Source organism: Echiichthys vipera, assembly GCF_963691815.1.
Source record: "Echiichthys vipera genome assembly, chromosome: 2".
NCBI classification, from domain to species: Eukaryota; Metazoa; Chordata; class Actinopteri; order Perciformes; family Trachinidae; genus Echiichthys; species Echiichthys vipera.
The window spans coordinates 6,363,428-6,381,881 of NC_139827.1; the positions used below are offsets into that span (position 1 = coordinate 6,363,428).

Consider the following 18,454-nt stretch of genomic DNA (forward strand, 5'->3'; position numbering starts at 1 on the left):
TAGCTATCTTCTGAATCAACAACATTTTAAAATATGAGGTAATAATAATGTAAGTAAGTAATGTAATTAATTAATTTGTACTTCTGACATCTGGTAATGTCTGTGGTTGCAGGAGCAAGTACAAAATGAACTATGCAACGGGTGGATGGAGCTGAAGTTTCGGCCAGGATGATACAGGTTGGATTTGTCACTGGTAGAACCTACTGTGTTCCTGCACCACTGTCTTTGGTTCATATAGACACTAACCATAAATTAAATTGGTTAATCAATGAAAGATTTAGGGGAAACTACAATAACACCTCAGATTACAAATTAGATTTTATGCATCCAAACTCATGATAATTGTGAAACTAAGTTTTTTCTCTATAACCGTATCATCAAAATTGATGTTTGTTGCACCCCAAATTGTTCCAGTGTTCATGTCATGCATCAATATACTTCAGCAGGTGACGGATAGTAGCGATGCAGGGGGAGAGACTGGAGGAGGGAGAGTAGGGAAGGCAGGAGGAGAAGAGGCTGGAGGAGGGAGAGTAGGTGAAGCTGGAGGAGAAGAGGCTAGAGGAGGGAGAGTAGGTGAGGCTGGAGGAGATGGAGGACAAGAGGCAGGAGGAGGGAAAATAGGAGAGGCAGGTTGGGAAGAGGCTAGAGGAGGGGGAGTAGGAGAGGCTGGAGGAGGAGGGAGGAGAAGAAGAGGCTGGAGGAGGGAGAGTAGGAGAGGCAGGAAGAGTAGAGGCTAAAGGAGGGAGAGTAGGTGAGGGAGGAGGAGGGATGGTAGGAGAGGCTGGATGAGGGAGAGTAGGAGAGACAGGAGGAGTAGAGGCTGAAGGAGCTGCTTTGTTAATACCTAAACTGTCACCTTCTCTCTGTTGAATAGTGTAACATTGTGGGACCTAAACGGGGCTATATACATTCCGAGGTAATTACCTACCTACCTATTACATGTTATGATCCAGCCAGCAGGAGGAGATGGAGGAGTAGAGGCAGGTTGAGAAGAGGCTAGAGGAGGGAGAGTAGGAGAGGCAGGAGCAGAAGAGGCTGGAGGAGAGAGAGTAGGAGAGGCAGGAGGAGAAGAAGCTGGAGGAGGGAGAGGAGTAGAGGCTAGAGGAGGGAGAGTAGGAGAGGCTAGAGGAGAGAGAGTAGGAGAGGCAGGAGCAGAAGAGGCTGGAGGAGGGAGAGGAGTAGAGGCTAGTGGAGTGAGAGTAGGAGAGGCTGGAGGAGGGTGAGTAGAAGAGGCAGGAGGAGTAGAGGCTGGAGGAGGGAGAGTAGGAGAGACAGGAGGAGGGAGAGGAGGAGAAGCTGAAGGAGCTGCCTTGTTAATACCTGAACTGTCAACTTCTCTCTGTTGAATAGTGTAACATTGTGGAACCTGAGCAGGACATAAACCGAGCTACATACATTCCGAGGTTATTACCTACCTACCTATTACATGTTATGATCCAGCTAGCAGGAGAAGTAGAGGCAGCAGGAGAAGAGGCTTGAGGAGGGAGAGTAGGAGAGGCAGGTTGAGAAGAGGCTGGAGGAGGGAGAGTAAGAAGAGGCTTGAGGAGGGAGAGGAATAGAGGCTGGAGGAGTGAGAGTAGGAGAGACAGGAAGAGTAGAGGCTGGAGGAGGGAGAGGAGGAGAAGCGGAAGGAGCTGCCTTGTCAATACCTGAATTGTCACCTTCTCTCTATTAAATAGTGGGACCTGGGCAGGACCTAAACCAGGGCTACATACATTCTGAGGTAATTACCTACCGACTTATTACATGTTAAGATCCAGCGAGCAGAACAAGATGGAGTAGAGGCAGGAGGAGAAGAGGCTGGAGGAGGTAGAGTAGGTGAAGCTGGCTGAGGATAGAGTAGGAGAGACTAGAGGAGGGAGAGTAGGTGAGACAGGAGGAGAAGAGGCTGGAGGAAGGTGAGTAGGAGAGGAGGGAGAGTAGGAGACGCCGGAGGAGGGAGAGTAGGAGACGCCGGAGGAGTAGAGGCTGGAGAAGGGGAGAGTAGTAGAGGCTGGAGGAGGGAGAGTAGGACAGACAGGAGGAGAAGGGGCTGGAAGAGGGAGAGGAGGAGAAGCTGAAGGAGCTGCCTCGTTAATACCTGAACTGTCACCTTCTCTCTGTTAAACAGTGTAACACTGTGGGACCTGAGCAGGACCTAAACCGGGCTACATACATTCCCAGGTAATTACCTACCCCATCTATTGCATGTTATGATCCAGCTAGCAGGAGGAGATGGAGGACTAGAGGCAGAAGGAGAAGAGGCTGGAGGAGGGAGAGTAGGGGAGGCAGGAGGAGAAGAGGCTGGAGGAGGGAGAGTAGGAGAGGCAGGAGGAGATGGAGGAGTAGAGGCAGGAGGACAAGAGGCTGAAAGAGCTGCCCTGGTAATACCTGAACGGTCACCTTCTTTCTGTTAAACAGTGGAATACTGTGGGACCTGAGCAGGACCTAAACCGGGCTACATACATCCCGAGGTATTTACCTACCTACCTATTACATGTAATGATCAAGCTAGCAGGAGGAGATGAAGGAGTAGAGGCAGGAGGAGATGGAGGACTAGAGGCGGGAGGAGATGGGGGAGTAGAGGCAGGAGGAGAAGAGGCTAGAGGAAGGAGAGTAGGTGAGGCAGGAGAAGAGGATGGAGGAGGGAGAGTAGGAGAGGCAGGAGGAGTAGAGGATGAACTGTCACCTTCTCTCTGTTAAACAGTGTAACATTGTGGGACCTGAGCAGGACCTAAACCGGGCAACATGCATTCCCAGGTAATTACCTACCCCATCTATTGCATGTTATGATCCAGGTAATATCACAGTATTCTGTGTGTATTATAATTTTCAACGTTTTTGGTTCATATGGACATTAACCATATATTAAATTGGTTAATCAATGAAAGATCTGGGGGAAAATGCAATAAAACCTCAGATTACAAATTTGCTTTAATACATCCCAACTCATGATAATTGTGAAACTAAGTTTTGTCCTCTGTAACCGCATAATCAAAATTGATGTTTTTTGCACCCCAAAGTGTTCCAGTGTTCATGTCATGCATCAATATACTTCGTCAGGTGACAGATAGTAGAGATGCAGGAGAAGAGGCTAGAGGAGTAGAGGCTGGAGGAGTGAGAGTGGGAGAGGCAGGAGGAGATGGAGGAGTAGAGGCAGGAGGAGAAGAGGTTGGAAGAGGGAGAGTAGGAGAGGCTGGAGGAGGGAGAGTAGGAGAGGCAGAAGGAGAAGAGGCTAGAGGAGGTAGAGGAGGTGAAGCTGGAGGACAAGAGGCTGGAGGAGGGAGATTAGGAGAGGCAGAAGGAGAAGAGGCTAGAGGAGGTAGAGGAGGTGAAGCTGGAGGACAAGAGGCTGGAGGAGGGACAGTAGGAGAGGCAGGAGGATATGGAGCAGTAGAGGCAGGAGGAGTAGAGGCTGGAGGAGACACAATAGTAGAGGCAGGCAGAATAAGAAGTAGATGCGGGAGGACAACTGATGTTTTTATTTTTTACTTAAATCCTAATACATGGACCATTATTTTATTAATCGGCAATGATGCATGTAATGTAATTATGCAAGTATGTAATGTTATGTAATTAAATAATATGTACTTCTGACATCTGGTAATGTCTGTGTTTGCAGGAGCAAGTACAAAATGTGCTACTGCCGCTGTGGGAAAGGTGGGACGGCCACGCCTGGAAATTCATGCCGATTACCTTCAAAGTCTCCTTTCCACTTCACTTCCTTTAAAACAGTTAGCCATGTTGTATGGTGTTTCAAGAAGAACACTTAATAGGCGGATGAAGGAACATGGCCTTACTGTTCGTGGATGCTATTCCACAATGTCTGATGATGAACTTGTTCATGCTTTGAGGTCCATAAAATAAAGAATGATTAAAGATTACAAATGTTATGTTATAAATCCAAACATAATTGTGAAACTATGTTGTTTTCCTCTGTAACCGTATCATCAAAATTGATGTTTGTTGTCCCACAAATTATTCATGTCATGCACCAATAAACCTCTTCAGGGGATGGATTGTAGAGATACAGAAGAAGATACAGAGGCTGGAGGAGGGAGAGTAGGAGAGGCAGGAGGAGTAGGGGCTGGAGGAGGTAGAGAAGGGGGAGATGGAGGACAAGAGGCTGGAGAAGGGAGAGTAGGAGAGGCAGTAGAAGATGGAGTACAGGTAGGAGGAGAAGAGGCTGGAGGAGGGAGTGTAGGAGAGGCAGGAGGAAATGAAGGAGTAGAGGCAGGAGGAGAAGAGGTGGAGGGGGAGAGTAGGAGAGGCAGGAGGATATGGAAGAGTAGAGGTGGAGGGGGAGAGGCAGGAGGATATGGAAGAGTAGAGGCAGGAGGAGATGGAAGAATAGAGGCAGGAGGAAATAGTGTAGGAGATGCAGGAGGATATGGAAGAGTAGAGGCAGGAGGAGAAGAGATGGAGGGGGAGAATAGGAGAGGCAGGAAGAGGGAAAAGAGTAGAGGCTGGAGGGGGCGGTCTTGTTAATACCTGGATTGTCCCCTCTCTGTTGAGCAGCATAACACTTTGGGAACTGAGCAGGGCCTAAACCGGGGCTACATGCATTCCTGGAGAGGAATGGAGGATCGAGTCGGTAGAGGAGGAGGAGGGAGAGGCAGGAGGAGATGGAGGAGTAGAGGCAGGAGGAAATGGTGTAGGAGAGGCAGTATGAGAAGAGATGGAGGGGGAGAGTAGGGTAGGCAGGAGGAGTAGAGGCTGGAGGGCAGCGGCCTTGTTAATATAATACAGAGGCAGGAGGAGATGTAGGAGAAGAGGCTGGAGGAGGGAGAGTAGGATAGGCAGTAAGAGAAGAGGCAGTAGGAGGGAGTGTAGGAGATGGAGTAGTAGAGGCAGGAGAAGATGGAGGAGTAGAGGCAGGAGGAGTAGAGGCTGGAGGGGAGTATACTTCACATCCACAAATATAAATATATGACAAGCTTCTCCCCATCACCAAAGGCTTTAACATAAGGAAAAGTAAATATGCAACGAAACTTTTCAGTTTATTTGAAAAATGTGCTCTGTGAGAAAAAGCCCTTGTTTTCTTTATTTCACGAGTATTTTATGTTCTTATGTAGAATCTATTGTCTACACTCCTCTGTACCTGCTCCCTTTGATTGTTAAAGTTATGTAATATGAAGTAAAGTTTGGGGAAAATAACTATGTAAACTCTATTGTTTGTACATGACTTTGTTAAAGTAAAAAAAATCTCATGTGCCCTGTGCGTCAGTATTACGGCCCGGCGGGAACTCATGCAACAAGCAACGTTCCGCACTGAGTCCAAAAATAAATTGCGATTCATTGCGTTATTTTTTCTGTAATAATTAATCGTAACCAACGCGTCAAAGCCCCAGCCCTCATAAATACATAAATAGATAATATTTTAGAGTATTTAGGACGTGTCTCTAGTTACACCACCGGGTGGCAGTATGCGCTTCGAGGCCGCTCACACCTCTTCCTGTCCGGGTTCGACAAAGAAGAAACCGAGGCTTAGGTCTCCGTTCCCAAAAACAAAAAACATTTCCTTTCTATGCTAACCCACTTCACAAGTTCCTGTCTTTACTGTCAGTAACGAAATGCCAAGTTGCGTTGCTTACAACTGCGTGAATCGATCTGGATCAGATGTCACGCTACACAGGTACGTGGAAGATTTTTCCAAAAATAAGAATAATGTTAAAATATTTTTGTTTACTTCTGTAGACCATTTTATTCAACCACCCAGCAAGCGGACACCTGCGAAAGTTAGAGCTAAGTTGTTGGTTTGATTTGTAATGCAGTTTTAAACTTTAAAATGATCAAAATCATAATACATTTTAATTTTATTGCACTTTACATTCAACAATATGCTACAGAGCTGCTACAGTGCTACAGGGCGGAATAGAAACAATATAAAAACAGGTGAAATGAAGTAATAAGTTGAAAGGAGGACATTTAAAAGACATTTAGCAAAATGTTTTGGTGAACATGGAGGTTTTAAGGTGTTTTTTAAAAAGCATCTGTCGTCTGCGGGTGGTCAGGTAGGGCCGTCCGCAGCCTCGGAGTAGCCTCGGAGTGGCCTCGGAGCAGCCTCGAAAGAGGCCTGGTCACCCGCGGTGCACTGATGTATGTGTGTCGTATACGAGTAAATCTTCAGCCATCTCGTTTATATATCTAGAAAATACACACTGGCAGTCGAAGCTTGAATATTTTAGATTAAAAACCATTATTGCTACGTGACGTGGGGCAAGATAGTCGTGTTGCGTCGCAACCACGGACAGAAAAAAAACAACGAAGATGTCCAAAAATGGCGCCCCATTCATTCCTATGGAAAGCTGCTCCGTGGCGCAGGCTTCCCTACGGTCGCCGCCATTTTTCCTTCTCGTGAACGCGGGAGGACTTACCAGATGTAGAAACCATGGACAGAAAAAAAAAAGAACAGACCGAGGCCTAAAAATGGCGCCCCATTCATTTCTATGGGAAGCTCAGTGGCGCAGGCTCCATTAAGTGCGCCGCCATTTTTGCTTCTCTTGACTCGTTGACGCGGGAGGACCTACCGGATCCGGAAATGCCCGAGCACAAAGCACGAGCGGATCTGTCTGAAATGGACGAAGCCTCTTTATTCTTTATTATTATTATTTTCGGGTTTTTCTTTTCTGTCCATGGTATCTATGGCTCTTTAGTTAGTAGATTGAGTAAATGTTTTCCATATGTTATATATGTGTTTAAATGAGTCGAAATATCAACAGGATATGCTGCATTAACTGTTTGAATCAAGCAAAGTAATGTTTGTATTCTTTAGTTTGCATTTTTAAATTTCAATCCCCTGACTAAAAAATGCAAAAATGCCACATTAAGAAAATAGAAATATTAGTTTTACTTCCCTGTCCTAAACACTATCTTTAATATAACTGGAATTATTATATCTATATATTTTTATTCATTTATTAGAAATAGTACTGACTAAATACAATACTATAAACTAGTATAAGGTTTCACTACCCATATTTATTTATTTGTTTGTTTATTTCGGGCATGTCAGTTAGATTAATAATCATCACACATGATCTTAGTTTAAATCATACAATTCACATGGCCAAAAGCGGGAGAAGCAAAAGCTTATCTAGTTACCCACAGAATATATTATATATATATTTTTTATGACATTTGACATATGTTTCAACAGCAGTTAGTAATCAGACCTGCAGTCTAGCTTTCAACAGTCAAACAGACTACGTGTCGCTGCACAAGTGTCAATATAAGTCGGTCTTGTGTGAGTTTATGTACAATGATAAAATAAAGCAGCGTAGGCCGACGCGATTCAGCTACGGACAGGCAGGGTTATTCCTTATCAGAATATTATTTATTGTTGACTTCCGTTTAAGAAGGACCGATCTAATCATTCTCCTCCTGATCCGCACTTCTCTCCCTAATAGTTCCCATTTGAAACCACGATAACATTGTTTTTAAACCAATCTTTTACCTCTGCTCACTCTTGCCATCACAGTTTAGCTGATTTTGAATCAAAAATATTACACGGACGCTAAACTAATTTTAACAAACCCTTTTTGATAGTATTATATTTATTCATTATTTGTTTCCTTTTCTTATTTTGGAGATTTGTTCGCATACCACAGGTGGTAAAAGCACCACAGTTTGGGAACCACTGCTCTAGATTTAGTGATCATATACTTATATTTAACCACACATTAAGCTTAGCCAACTCATTAGTGACTGCTGAATGATTTTATGTTGTTATATTTAGTGAATTATTATGACTGAAAAAACTACTAATACTACTACCGTACGTGTATTATAAGGAATGTTAGCGTTAATTTGTACTAATAGCATCTTACTTATTTTATTCCATCCATTTTTTTTTAGATTACTTTTAAAACATGACCGGCAATTTCACTAAAACTATTTTCTCATCTTTCCCCCAGCTTTCCTCACAATGACAGGAAAAGGCTCCGCCAGTGGGTCAAAAACATCAATCGTGAGGCTTGGAAGCCAAGTCCCCATTCTCGTTTGTGTGAACAGCATTTTACACCGGACTGCTATACCATCAACGGCAAGAAACTCAAGCCCAATGCAGTCCCCACCATCTTTGACTTCTCTGATCCCGTCACTCTATCTGGGCCAAGTACAGCCAAATGTGCGGATATAAATGACATTTCTTTTGACCACGATTACTGCATTGGCCTTTCAGAAGTTGCAGTTCATGAGGTCAGGAAAAATCCTCCTGAAGCCACAGCATCAAACTTTGCCGACCACCATTACGCAGTGATGTCAACTCCTTCGTTGTTGGAGCAGCAGGTGGTAAAGAAATTGCAAACCTGTAGAAAGAAACTCAAAATGGAGAAGCAGAGGAGTCGGAAACTGGAACAAAAGATTTCCCGTTTAACTCAGGTCATCACCTCTCTCATAGAGAAAGAAGGCTCGGTGAAAGTTGTACTCCGTCAGAATTGACACACCTTGTTTCTAGTGGCCTCGTTGGCAGCGCATGTGTTGACTTTTGTTTTTTCAACTGAACTCGCTGCTTCAGATTTTCTTTCCTTAACACTAGTCATTCAGGGCCTCAGAAATGTGGTCTAGCTAACCAGGATGACTCCAGACCTGACACTGGCCTCACAGGGAGGGGCCTGATAAGTCATTGACACTGACTGTTGCATTTCATTTCCGCCACAAGTGACAATATGACACTCGTGGTGTCTCATCTGCACAAACTCTTTCACAGGGTAAAAAGCGAGGACTCTGACGCCCCTAAGGACGGGGATGAGAACGACCACTTTAAGTTTCTGCCTCATGTGTTGATTATTGTTTACAGTTACGGGTAACTTGCTCTGTGCTTCCTTGCTGTCGAGCCTCGACTTCTTCCATCATCAGTTCAGTCACAGCACAGTACCTGAGAGTCACTGTCTGTTCAACGGGTGACCTGTGGATCTCACCTTTCTGACTCAGCATTTTAAAGTACCAAGCAAGTTCATATATTAAGTACAGAAAATAATTATGTTGCTAAAAATAAATATAATCCAATTTTTGTATGTGACCCTTGAAAAATGTACACATGTACGTGTGCTTTCACACAAGTATCATGTGTGTTATATTTCCCCGATGTGAAGGTTTGAGGTCCGGACGAGGCGACCTGTACGCTTGAGTGCGATGGTCTGTGTCCGAGAGAAAATGGGGTTGATTTGTGTTTTTATTTCATCTAGTCATTGATTATTTTGTTTTGCACCCCATTTGGATAAAAGAAAACACAGAATTGAGGATTTTGTTTTGAAGATGTATTAAAAACCTGAAATAGCACTGTCGCCTCACAGCAAAAGGGTTCCTGGTTCGAATCCGGGCTGGGGCCCTTTTGTGTGGAGTTTGCATGCTCTCCCCGTGTCTGCGTGGGTTCTCTCCGGGTCCTCCGACATCCTCCCACAGTCCAAAGACATGTTAGGTTCATTGATTACTGTAAAAACAAATTGCTTGTAGGTGTGAATGGTTGTCTGTCTCTGTTTGTCTCTATGCTCTGCGATAGACTGGCGTCCTGTCCATTGGCACGCCCAATGTCAGCTGGGATCGGCTTGATTTTCATTTTGAATTTGTTGTTTCACTTTATATTAAAATAAAACTTGAATTGGGCAAATGTGGGTTGTTTTAAATGTGTTATATAAATAATTTGTTACTTGACTGCATATGTTTTGTTTTAATGGTCTTAACTATTTAATAGTCTGCTGAATCATTAAATATTGAGTTTTTACAATTATAACTTGTAGTAGGCCTATACAAAAAAGGTAATATAGACCAATAAATATGAAAATAATAGTTTCAGTCATATCCAAGATAGTGCTTGAGACAAGAAAGTAAAACTAATTTTACTTAGATGGTATCTTGGCAATTGCCTTTATGTTTTATGCAAAACTAGTTTCTTCAGAGCGAAATAATATTTTGGTCGCGGGTGGTGGCACGGTTTGAATATGTACTGTACAGTAAAATACTGTCTTTAAAAAATAATTAAAATTAAACTGATGATGTAATATTTTAGTGTACAGTACATATCCAAATGCGTTTTATAAAATAAATCCACAGTGAAAAGATTCCTGAGGTCATCTAGAATGTACCTGAAGTAAAATTAGTCATTGGAAACAGACGATTTAATTAATTTTTAACATCATGTAATATTTTACTGCACAGGAAATACTGATTCTGATATTCAACAGTGAAAAGTAATGGTGAATGTTATGCAATTAGTCTAATTTCCGTGTTTATCCTGTATATGAGCCTGGTTGCGTCACACTTTATTCTGAAAACTGAAAACCGGAAGTCACTGAGCAGTTTCAATGAATTGACCATAAATATAACAATACGGGCGCACTACAAATATACGGGTGGCTGGCTTGACTTGGGAGAAACGAATGACGGCTCACTTGACCGCAGTCTTGCTTTCACCCCTGCTAATCACAAAATCACCAAATGAAAAGGCTGTTAAAACCATTAACTTCTGTAATATGTATAACCTTGTATAATGAACACAACCTCTGGCACATGTTCTCTGTATTCTCCTTGGTATTGTATTCTCCAAGGCTAAGAAAAGAGGCTAAGTCACCAATCAAATATGGCGGTGCGCGTAAAATCTGATCTGCACTCGCATAATGCTGACTCGTCGCAAACAGTGCAGCTCTAGTTCCACTGCGCATGTGTAATACCCCCACAGCGCCGCCTTTCTTGGGTTTGTGTCCTCGCCTCTTTCCGTAGCCTTGCAAACAACCAGGAAGTAGCGACGTTAGAAAGCAACCACTGAGCAGAATACTTTTTCATAGTCACGCTCAAATCATGTTGACGAACCTCTATATATATATTACAACTTCTCGATGTTATAATGCAGTTTCGGTAACTGTCGTTAACATTTAATGTACTAAGCCGGCTAACGGTAATGAATGTGAATAGTGAATGTGAGCGTTAAATGATGTTGACCCGGAGGTGCGTTCAGGGTCTGACAGCGGTCAGAATCCGGCCGTTAAAAGCCGTTACAAGACGCTGCTCCACGGTTCAGGGTGAAGTGAGGGTCCGGTTTGCACCCAGTCCGACAGGTAAGGACCTTAAATTAAGTACATTTAGTTAAAAATGTCCCGTCAGTTCATCCAGAGGGACAGTGATTAACCGTGTCCTCTAATATAAAGTCACTGTCAAGTTTATCTGTGTTTAAACACAAATCAACAATGAAAACACACCTCATTTTCATTTAAAATGGGTTTGGGTGCTGACATGTGTAACGTAACTTTAGTCTTATTTTAAGCAAATCAGACAGTTTTGATTGTTTACCAACTAACTTAATCAATTATGTTTTATTGTGATTTCTTACAGGCTCATTTTAGATTAATTTAGTTTAGATACAATAAGCTTATAATGATACACAGAGAGGTTGCGCCAGTACAGTGGTAGAAAATAAGTACAGATAGCAAAGTTAAAGCTAAACAACTAAATAGACGTATATAAATTAAGATACAAATAACTATTCAGAGACTGGGGCTCCACAATAAAGCCATAATCTTCTATCCCAATATGGGTTATTTCCTTGATAATGATACATATTACTATATAGCATGTTCTCTTGTAACAAACTAAATACATAAATAGTATATATTCTCTGTTATTGTAAAGCCCTGTGTAAATTTCATACGCAACAAAACAAAAATACTGATTATTTTCTCATTTTATTCAAAACTTCAACATATTTCACATCAGATTTCCAAAAAAATTTGACTCAGTGTGTGCTTTTTATTATCAATTTAGACGAAGTAATTGTGTATCATGATTTCCCATATGATTTCATCACGATGGACTCCATTGAAAGACGATAAAAGATCATATTGAATTATGTCCCAGCTCTACAAGAGCCTCATCTCTCATCTCCATCCGCTTATACGCGGTCGGGTCGCCGGGGCAGCAGCTTTAGCAGGGGACCCCAAACTTCCCTTTCCCGGGCCACATTAACCAGCTCTAACTGGGGGATCCTGAGGTGTTCCCAGGCCAGTGTGGAGATCTAATCTCTCCACCTGGTCCTGGGTCTTCCCCGAGGCCTCCTCCCAGCTGGACGTGCCTGGAACACCTCCCTAGGGAGGCGCCCAGGGTTCATCCTTACTAGATGATCCTGAACCACCTCAACTGGCTCCTTTCAACGCAAAGGAGCAGCGGCTCTACTCCGAGTTCCTCACGGATGCTGAACTTCTCCCGCTCTCTCTAAGGGAGACTCCAGCCCCCCTCCTGAGAAAACCCAATTCGGCTGCTTGTACCCGCGACCTCGTTCTTTCGGTCCTGACCCAGCTTTCATGACCACAGGTGAGGGTAGGAACGAAGATTGACCGGTAGATCGAGAGCTTTGCCTTCCGGCTCAGCTCTCTTTTCGTCACAACGGTGCGGTAGAGCGACTGCAACACCGCCCCCGCTGCTCCGATTCTCCGGCCAAACTCACGCTCCATCGTCCCCTCACTCGTGAACATGATCCTGAGGTACTTGGCTCTACAAGAGCCATTAAGCTCAAAACTGCATGCAAGAAGTACAAACAGTACCCACTGCAGTAGTCTGCAGTAGACAGTGGTAAGAGTGGTTGTGTTTTGATGAATCCTCTTTGCTGATGAATTAGGCAGTCTTGGTTTTCCCCAAGTAACAGATCAGGATTTGTTGGTCCGCCATGTTCCATTTCACTACGACAACAAACGCACTTGAACACAACGCACTGGTAATTTCCAGTTCACAAGTGGAAAGGACCGTCTTTTCCACGGCACGTGAAGGCAGCATTATTCTCAGGGGGCTGGTGTTGTGCATGTTGGTAGTGAGTAACACCTGTTGCTTTACTTAATATTAAGAGTCAAAATGTCTGCTGTCAAAATATTTCTCTTTATCAATATTCTCCATTTAGATGAATATTATATTAAAATATTATTCTGTGCTGCAGGTTTCTTACACCTGGGAGGCCTCCGAACTGCTCTCTACAATTACATTTTTGCCAAGAAGTATGGAGGCTCGTTCATCCTGCGGCTGGAGGACACCGATCGGAGCAGACTGGTACCAGGAGCTGCAGAGTCCATAGAGGACATGCTGGAGTGGACTGGTAGGAATTACTGGGCTATTTAACGATAATTGAGTTCATGGATCAATTAAATAATATCTTATATCCCCACACTTTCACTTCCAGGTGTACCTCCAGATGAGAGTCCTCGTCGAGGCGGGTCTGTGGGTCCATACCTGCAGTCTCAGAGGCTGGACCTCTACAGTCAGACGGCCCAGCAGCTCGTCGAGAGTCATCACGCCTACTACTGTTTCTGCACCCCTCAGAGACTCGACCTGCTCAAAAAAGAAGCTTTAAGGACCGGACAGACACCGAGGTGGCTAGATAACATGAATGCATACACACGATATACAGTTTCATCATATTCTCATCAGACTTCAGGATGTTTTCGTCAGATTTAAGACATCCGCTGGGTTTCTCTCCCCACAGGTATGATAACAGGTGTCGTCACCTTCGGGCTGAGCAGGTCCAGGAGAAACTGGCCGCGGGAGTGTCACATGTGATCAGGTTTCGTCTGGAAACAGGCGTCGAGCCTTTTGAGGATCTGATCTTTAGACGGACTCATCATGAGGTGGCCCAGGTCAGATTTGCAGTGTTTCAGTGGGGTTCACACTCAGGGATGTAGGACAGTCACACAGTGTGTTTTCTTTTGCCTTTTAAATTTACTCAATTCATTCCAGTCCAAGATCTCTGGCATTGCAAATTGCACGATTTAACAATAGGTTTTGTTTCTAGAAAATACAAAAACTCAAAAGTCTGAGTAACTTTTCACTCCCTCTGTCATCTTCTTTTAGGTGGAGGGAGACCCTGTCGTGATGAAAGCAGATGGTTTCCCCACCTATCACCTCGCTAACATAGTAGACGATCATCACATGAGGATCAGCCATGTGCTGCGGGGCTCCGAGTGGCTCATCTCCACCTCCAAACATCTCCTCATGTACCGTGCTCTTGGATGGCAGCCGCCCACCTTCGGACATCTGCCTCTCCTGTTGAACAAAGACGGCAGTAAACTGTCCAAGAGGCAGGGCGATATATTCATTCAGAGCTTCCAGAGAGACGGAGTCTTGCCGGAGGCTCTGCTGGACATCACAACCAACTGCGGGTCTGGATTCAACAGTGAGTGATGGAGGTGTTATCAGAGCCGGAAGAAACATTTCTTGTGATGTAAAGAAACTGCTTATAAGTGCATTTAAAATTACACCTGCTGTTTATCCACTCTAAAGGATAATATACAATAGTTTCATGCTTCTAAACCACTTGTGTTGCTTTACAGCCAATCGAATTGGGCGGAGGATAGATGAACTGATCTCTGAGTTTAATCCTTCAAAGATCACAACACATTCGGCTCTGATCGACCTGGAAAAGCTACCAGAGTTCAACAGGTGAGTCAGAGCCCTCTGTGTCTTTGTCCTTTTTTCGGTCTGTCACATTTCTCATAATGACAGCAAACATGCTCCCCTTTTCCAGTTGGTTATGATGGATTTGATGGTGATCCTGGGGTTTATCAAAGATTTGGATATTTTCTTATAACCTAACCCTGACATGTACTTCTCAACAACATTGTCCCTTACTTGTTTCGAGAGTTCCTTGGTCTTCATGGCAGTGTTTTGCTAGTGGTGCCTCTTGCTTAGGTGTTGCAGCCTCTGGGGCCTTTCAAAAAAGGTGTGTGTATGCACTGACACATCATGTGACACTAAGATTGCACACAGGTGGGCATCATTTCACTAATTATGTGACTTCTGAAGGTAATTGGTTGAACCAGAGCTTTTTATGGGCTTCATAACAAAGGGGACGAATAAATATGCACATGCCAATTTTCAGTTTTTTACTTCTAAAAAATAGTTTTATGTATATATTTTTCTCATTTCACTTCACCAAGTTAGACCTTTGTGTTCTGATCCATCACATACAATTCAGATTTAAAAAAACATCAAACTAAAGGCTGCGATGTAACAAAATAGTTAAAAAGCCAAGGGGGGTGAATACTTTTGCAAGGCACTGTACTCCCCTAAAACCACACACTGATGTTTTTACACTTTAGTTTGTGAGAAATCTCAAAATCTGTCTTCTTCCTGTCACATGCAGAATCTGTTTATAAAGATCAGTATGTGAGAGACCCAGGCTGTTCCCCCATGCAGTATGAGAGTTGTACTTTATCCGTTTTCTCATCTAACTCTGCAAAGAATCGATTTCCCAAGATGTTGAACGTTCCCTTTAGACGTCCACTGTAAAGTCGATAAACCCTTTTGTATCAGTATGACTTTCCCCTGCTGCAACCTTTAGGCCGAACTTAACATTTCTTACTCGATTATGGTACAAAACTAAAACAGCTGAGTTAATGTGCGGCCTCACGGAGCTGCTGCCACAGTTCATATATATCAGTAATCTCTCTGCAGAATTCACCTGCAACACCGTATTGAAGACGAGGAACAGTGTCATCTGCTGATAAAAGATCTGCAGGGACAGATCCAGCGGGCCTGTGCAGCAGAGATCCAGGATGAAGTACTGCATGAGGATTATATCAGACGGGTGCTACACCTTCGTAAGGTAACAGCATACTTATGAATATGTTTTCATTCCAAGACTCATAAAAAAGTTGAGATTAAGAACCCAAAAGTCACCTTAAAATGGAAAGTCTCGCCCCTAGTTGGCATATTTTACGTGTTTTACAGCTGACGCCAACAGAGTTGTGCAAAGTCTGTTTTAGAGCCTCAATGTAGCGAAGCCACTGCACATAGGATTTACCATCTTCCAGTGGTACGGTAGAAATCTCTACAATAACTGCACTTACTGAATGTTTAATAGCAAACAGAGGACGTATGAAATGTCTGTGTTTGTCCCCTTGGTGGTGCTGTGTGTTTGTTTTCAGTTCAGAGCAAAGAGGTTGTTTTTTTTTAAGCCAGGCTGATAAATTAATTAAAATGTTCTTGTCTATGGAAGCGATACAACTGATTAATATCGGGTGATTACCGGTGAGTTTTTGCCCTGGACATTTACAAGGTCTTGGAAACATGCATCTTAAAAAAAGTCTTTATTATCTGGGGTTTTGAGGGGATTTAGATAAAGTTTTCATGATAATCGGACCGTGTGTAAATAAGGAAACACTAATTTCTGCCAGAAAGTGATAAATGTTTAGTTTTCAGTATTCCTACCCCAGAAACCTATTTAGACTTTTACTTATTGTCTCTTCCTGCAGGCAATCAGATGTGGCTTTTACTCTTATTTCTCAATGCTGCATCTGTGTCTCTCCCGTAATACTGAAACTATTCTCTTCCCTTCCCCTACAGGGTCACATTTCCTCCCTTGAAGAGCTTTTAAGTCCTGCTTACTCTTACCTGTGGGTTCGTCCTTCCGTCTCCAGCCAGCAGGTGGCAGCAATCACAGCAGAGGCCCAGCACATCGCTTCATTAGTGCTCAAGTGTGTAGTATCAATAACTCTCCAACTGCAGGTTTGTCTACAACAACAGGAATATGAACATTTCTGTGTATGCATTGCAGGTTAGTAGCTGAACAAGGTGAGGATCTGGCACTGGATCGACTCAGTAAAGATCTGAAGACTCTGGCGAAGCAGACTAAAGCCACCAAATACAGGGAAGTGATGAAGCTGTTACGTCTGACCCTCAGTGGTCTGCAGGTACCTGAAGACATCATGTTCATTTTTAAGACTGATACAAGCATCCCAGGGTTTCCTGCCTGAAATGGGTTTAGCAGAGGTGAACTTCCAACTTACTTTAACCCAGTGTGTTGAGTCATTTTTCACACATCAGCAGCTGTGTGTGACTGCAGGGCACATTTCCTGATCACAAAAAACACTCACAAAACCACCAGACGCTGTAGATTATGACCCTGAATCCTCTTCGTCTGCAGATGCACTGACTTAACAAATCAAGCTTTGAGCCTTACGTTGGCAAACTGTTTTGTCTACCTCAAGAACACCATCTGCACGGTTATATTTGGAGTTTCTTTTTGCTATTAGAGGAAGTGATAACATCCTTCAATTATTTTATTTACAGCACAACTGCAATTCTCATTTCTGCAATTGCATTTTACGAACGCACCTCAGAAAATCTAATACTTTTTTTGTCTATAATCATCAAAAAAAACTCAGATTCTTGCTGTGGACTGTTGCAGAGCATTTCTGTCCATGGCGTGACTAAGCGTACCTCTAAAATAGCAAGTTTTAAAATGATAGTAGTGACTAAAGCGTCAGAAATCCCACAGTGACTCATTCACCACAGTGACCCTGCAGAGATTCAAAGAGGGGACATGGGAAGCGGAAGTAGATCCTGATTGCTGTCTGTTTGTTTTCTTTTGCTGTGTAGTTTGATTATTAGTTTGCATTATTCCACTGACCCCTGATCTCCTCCTGTCCTCTGAACCTGCAGCAGGGCCCCAGTGTCGCAGAGATGATGGTGTCTTTGGGGCCCAGGGAGATCACGCATCGATTCCAGAAACTTTTGCAGCTTTCGGAGTCGAGCTGAAGACGGGACGATGACACCTGATGAAGACGAGCTGCTGTTAAAAACACGAACTGCATTATGGGAGTTACAACCACCTTGGCATACTGCACCCCACGGATATGACAATTAATTGAATTATCATGAATATTTATAAAACTTTTTTTCCACACGTGGTCTGATTGTTTTATTCAGCACTGTGAGACTTGATGGGACCAGGTGACAGCCAAGCACGGGAAGTACCGCGGCATTTTTATGCAAATGCTCTTGTGCTTTCTCCTGCAAATCACTTTTTAACAAACTAAAACAGACAGATGTGTTTTACTTTTTATTTTATTTTAGTCAGTCATGCTAACAGAGGTACTCTAAATATTCCACTTAACATATCAGTATTTGTTTTTTTTATGTATAATAACTTTTCAGTTGACTTGTGTTACATTGAATTGATGTTGTAGTCAGAGCTGGAAGCTTTATTTGTTTTGTAGACTGAATCAAGAGCCAGTAGTTAATATCAAAGATTGAGAAAAGAGATTAATTCACTGTGTTTGGATTAATATCTCTAAGATCATAATTGATGTGAACCTCCAAAGTAAACATTTGTATCCAATGATGGAAAGTAACTCACTGTGCTGAAGTGCAGGTTTTGATAAATCACTCCTTTTTGTTACTTTATACCTCCATTTTATTATCTGCCTCTATGAAGCAGTGGTGGGAGAAGTATTCAGATCTTATACTCAAGTAAAAGTAGCGACACCAAAGTGTAGAAATACTGAGTTACAAGTTGTCATGTGTTACATTTTTTATCATGTAAAGAACAAAGTATTCTCACCAAAATTTACCAAAAGTAAAAGTGCCTGTTATCCATTTCAGTGTGTTTTATTATAGATGCATCTTTGGAGGACTAAACAGACTCAATGAATAAATGTATAAATAAATGAATGCATGAATAAATAAATACGGGCATAAATAAATTATTTATTTAAAA

General features: G+C 42.9%; 1 protein-coding gene across 1 annotated transcript; it reads left to right on the forward strand.

Moving 5' to 3' along the window:
* Positions 1 to 10,755: 10,755 nt before the first annotated feature.
* On the forward strand, positions 10,756 to 17,493 carry ears2 (glutamyl-tRNA synthetase 2, mitochondrial; the record flags this gene model as incomplete). Its single annotated transcript, XM_083930110.1, has 10 exons — positions 10,756 to 11,033; positions 12,899 to 13,054; positions 13,139 to 13,328; positions 13,442 to 13,592; positions 13,807 to 14,128; positions 14,286 to 14,394; positions 15,409 to 15,559; positions 16,300 to 16,430; positions 16,511 to 16,646; positions 17,398 to 17,493. The coding sequence occupies exons 1-10, from the start codon at positions 10,907 to 10,909 to the stop codon at positions 17,491 to 17,493; spliced, it is 1,569 nt and encodes a 522-aa protein (XP_083786236.1). The 5' UTR covers positions 10,756 to 10,906.
* Positions 17,494 to 18,454: the final 961 nt, after the last annotated feature.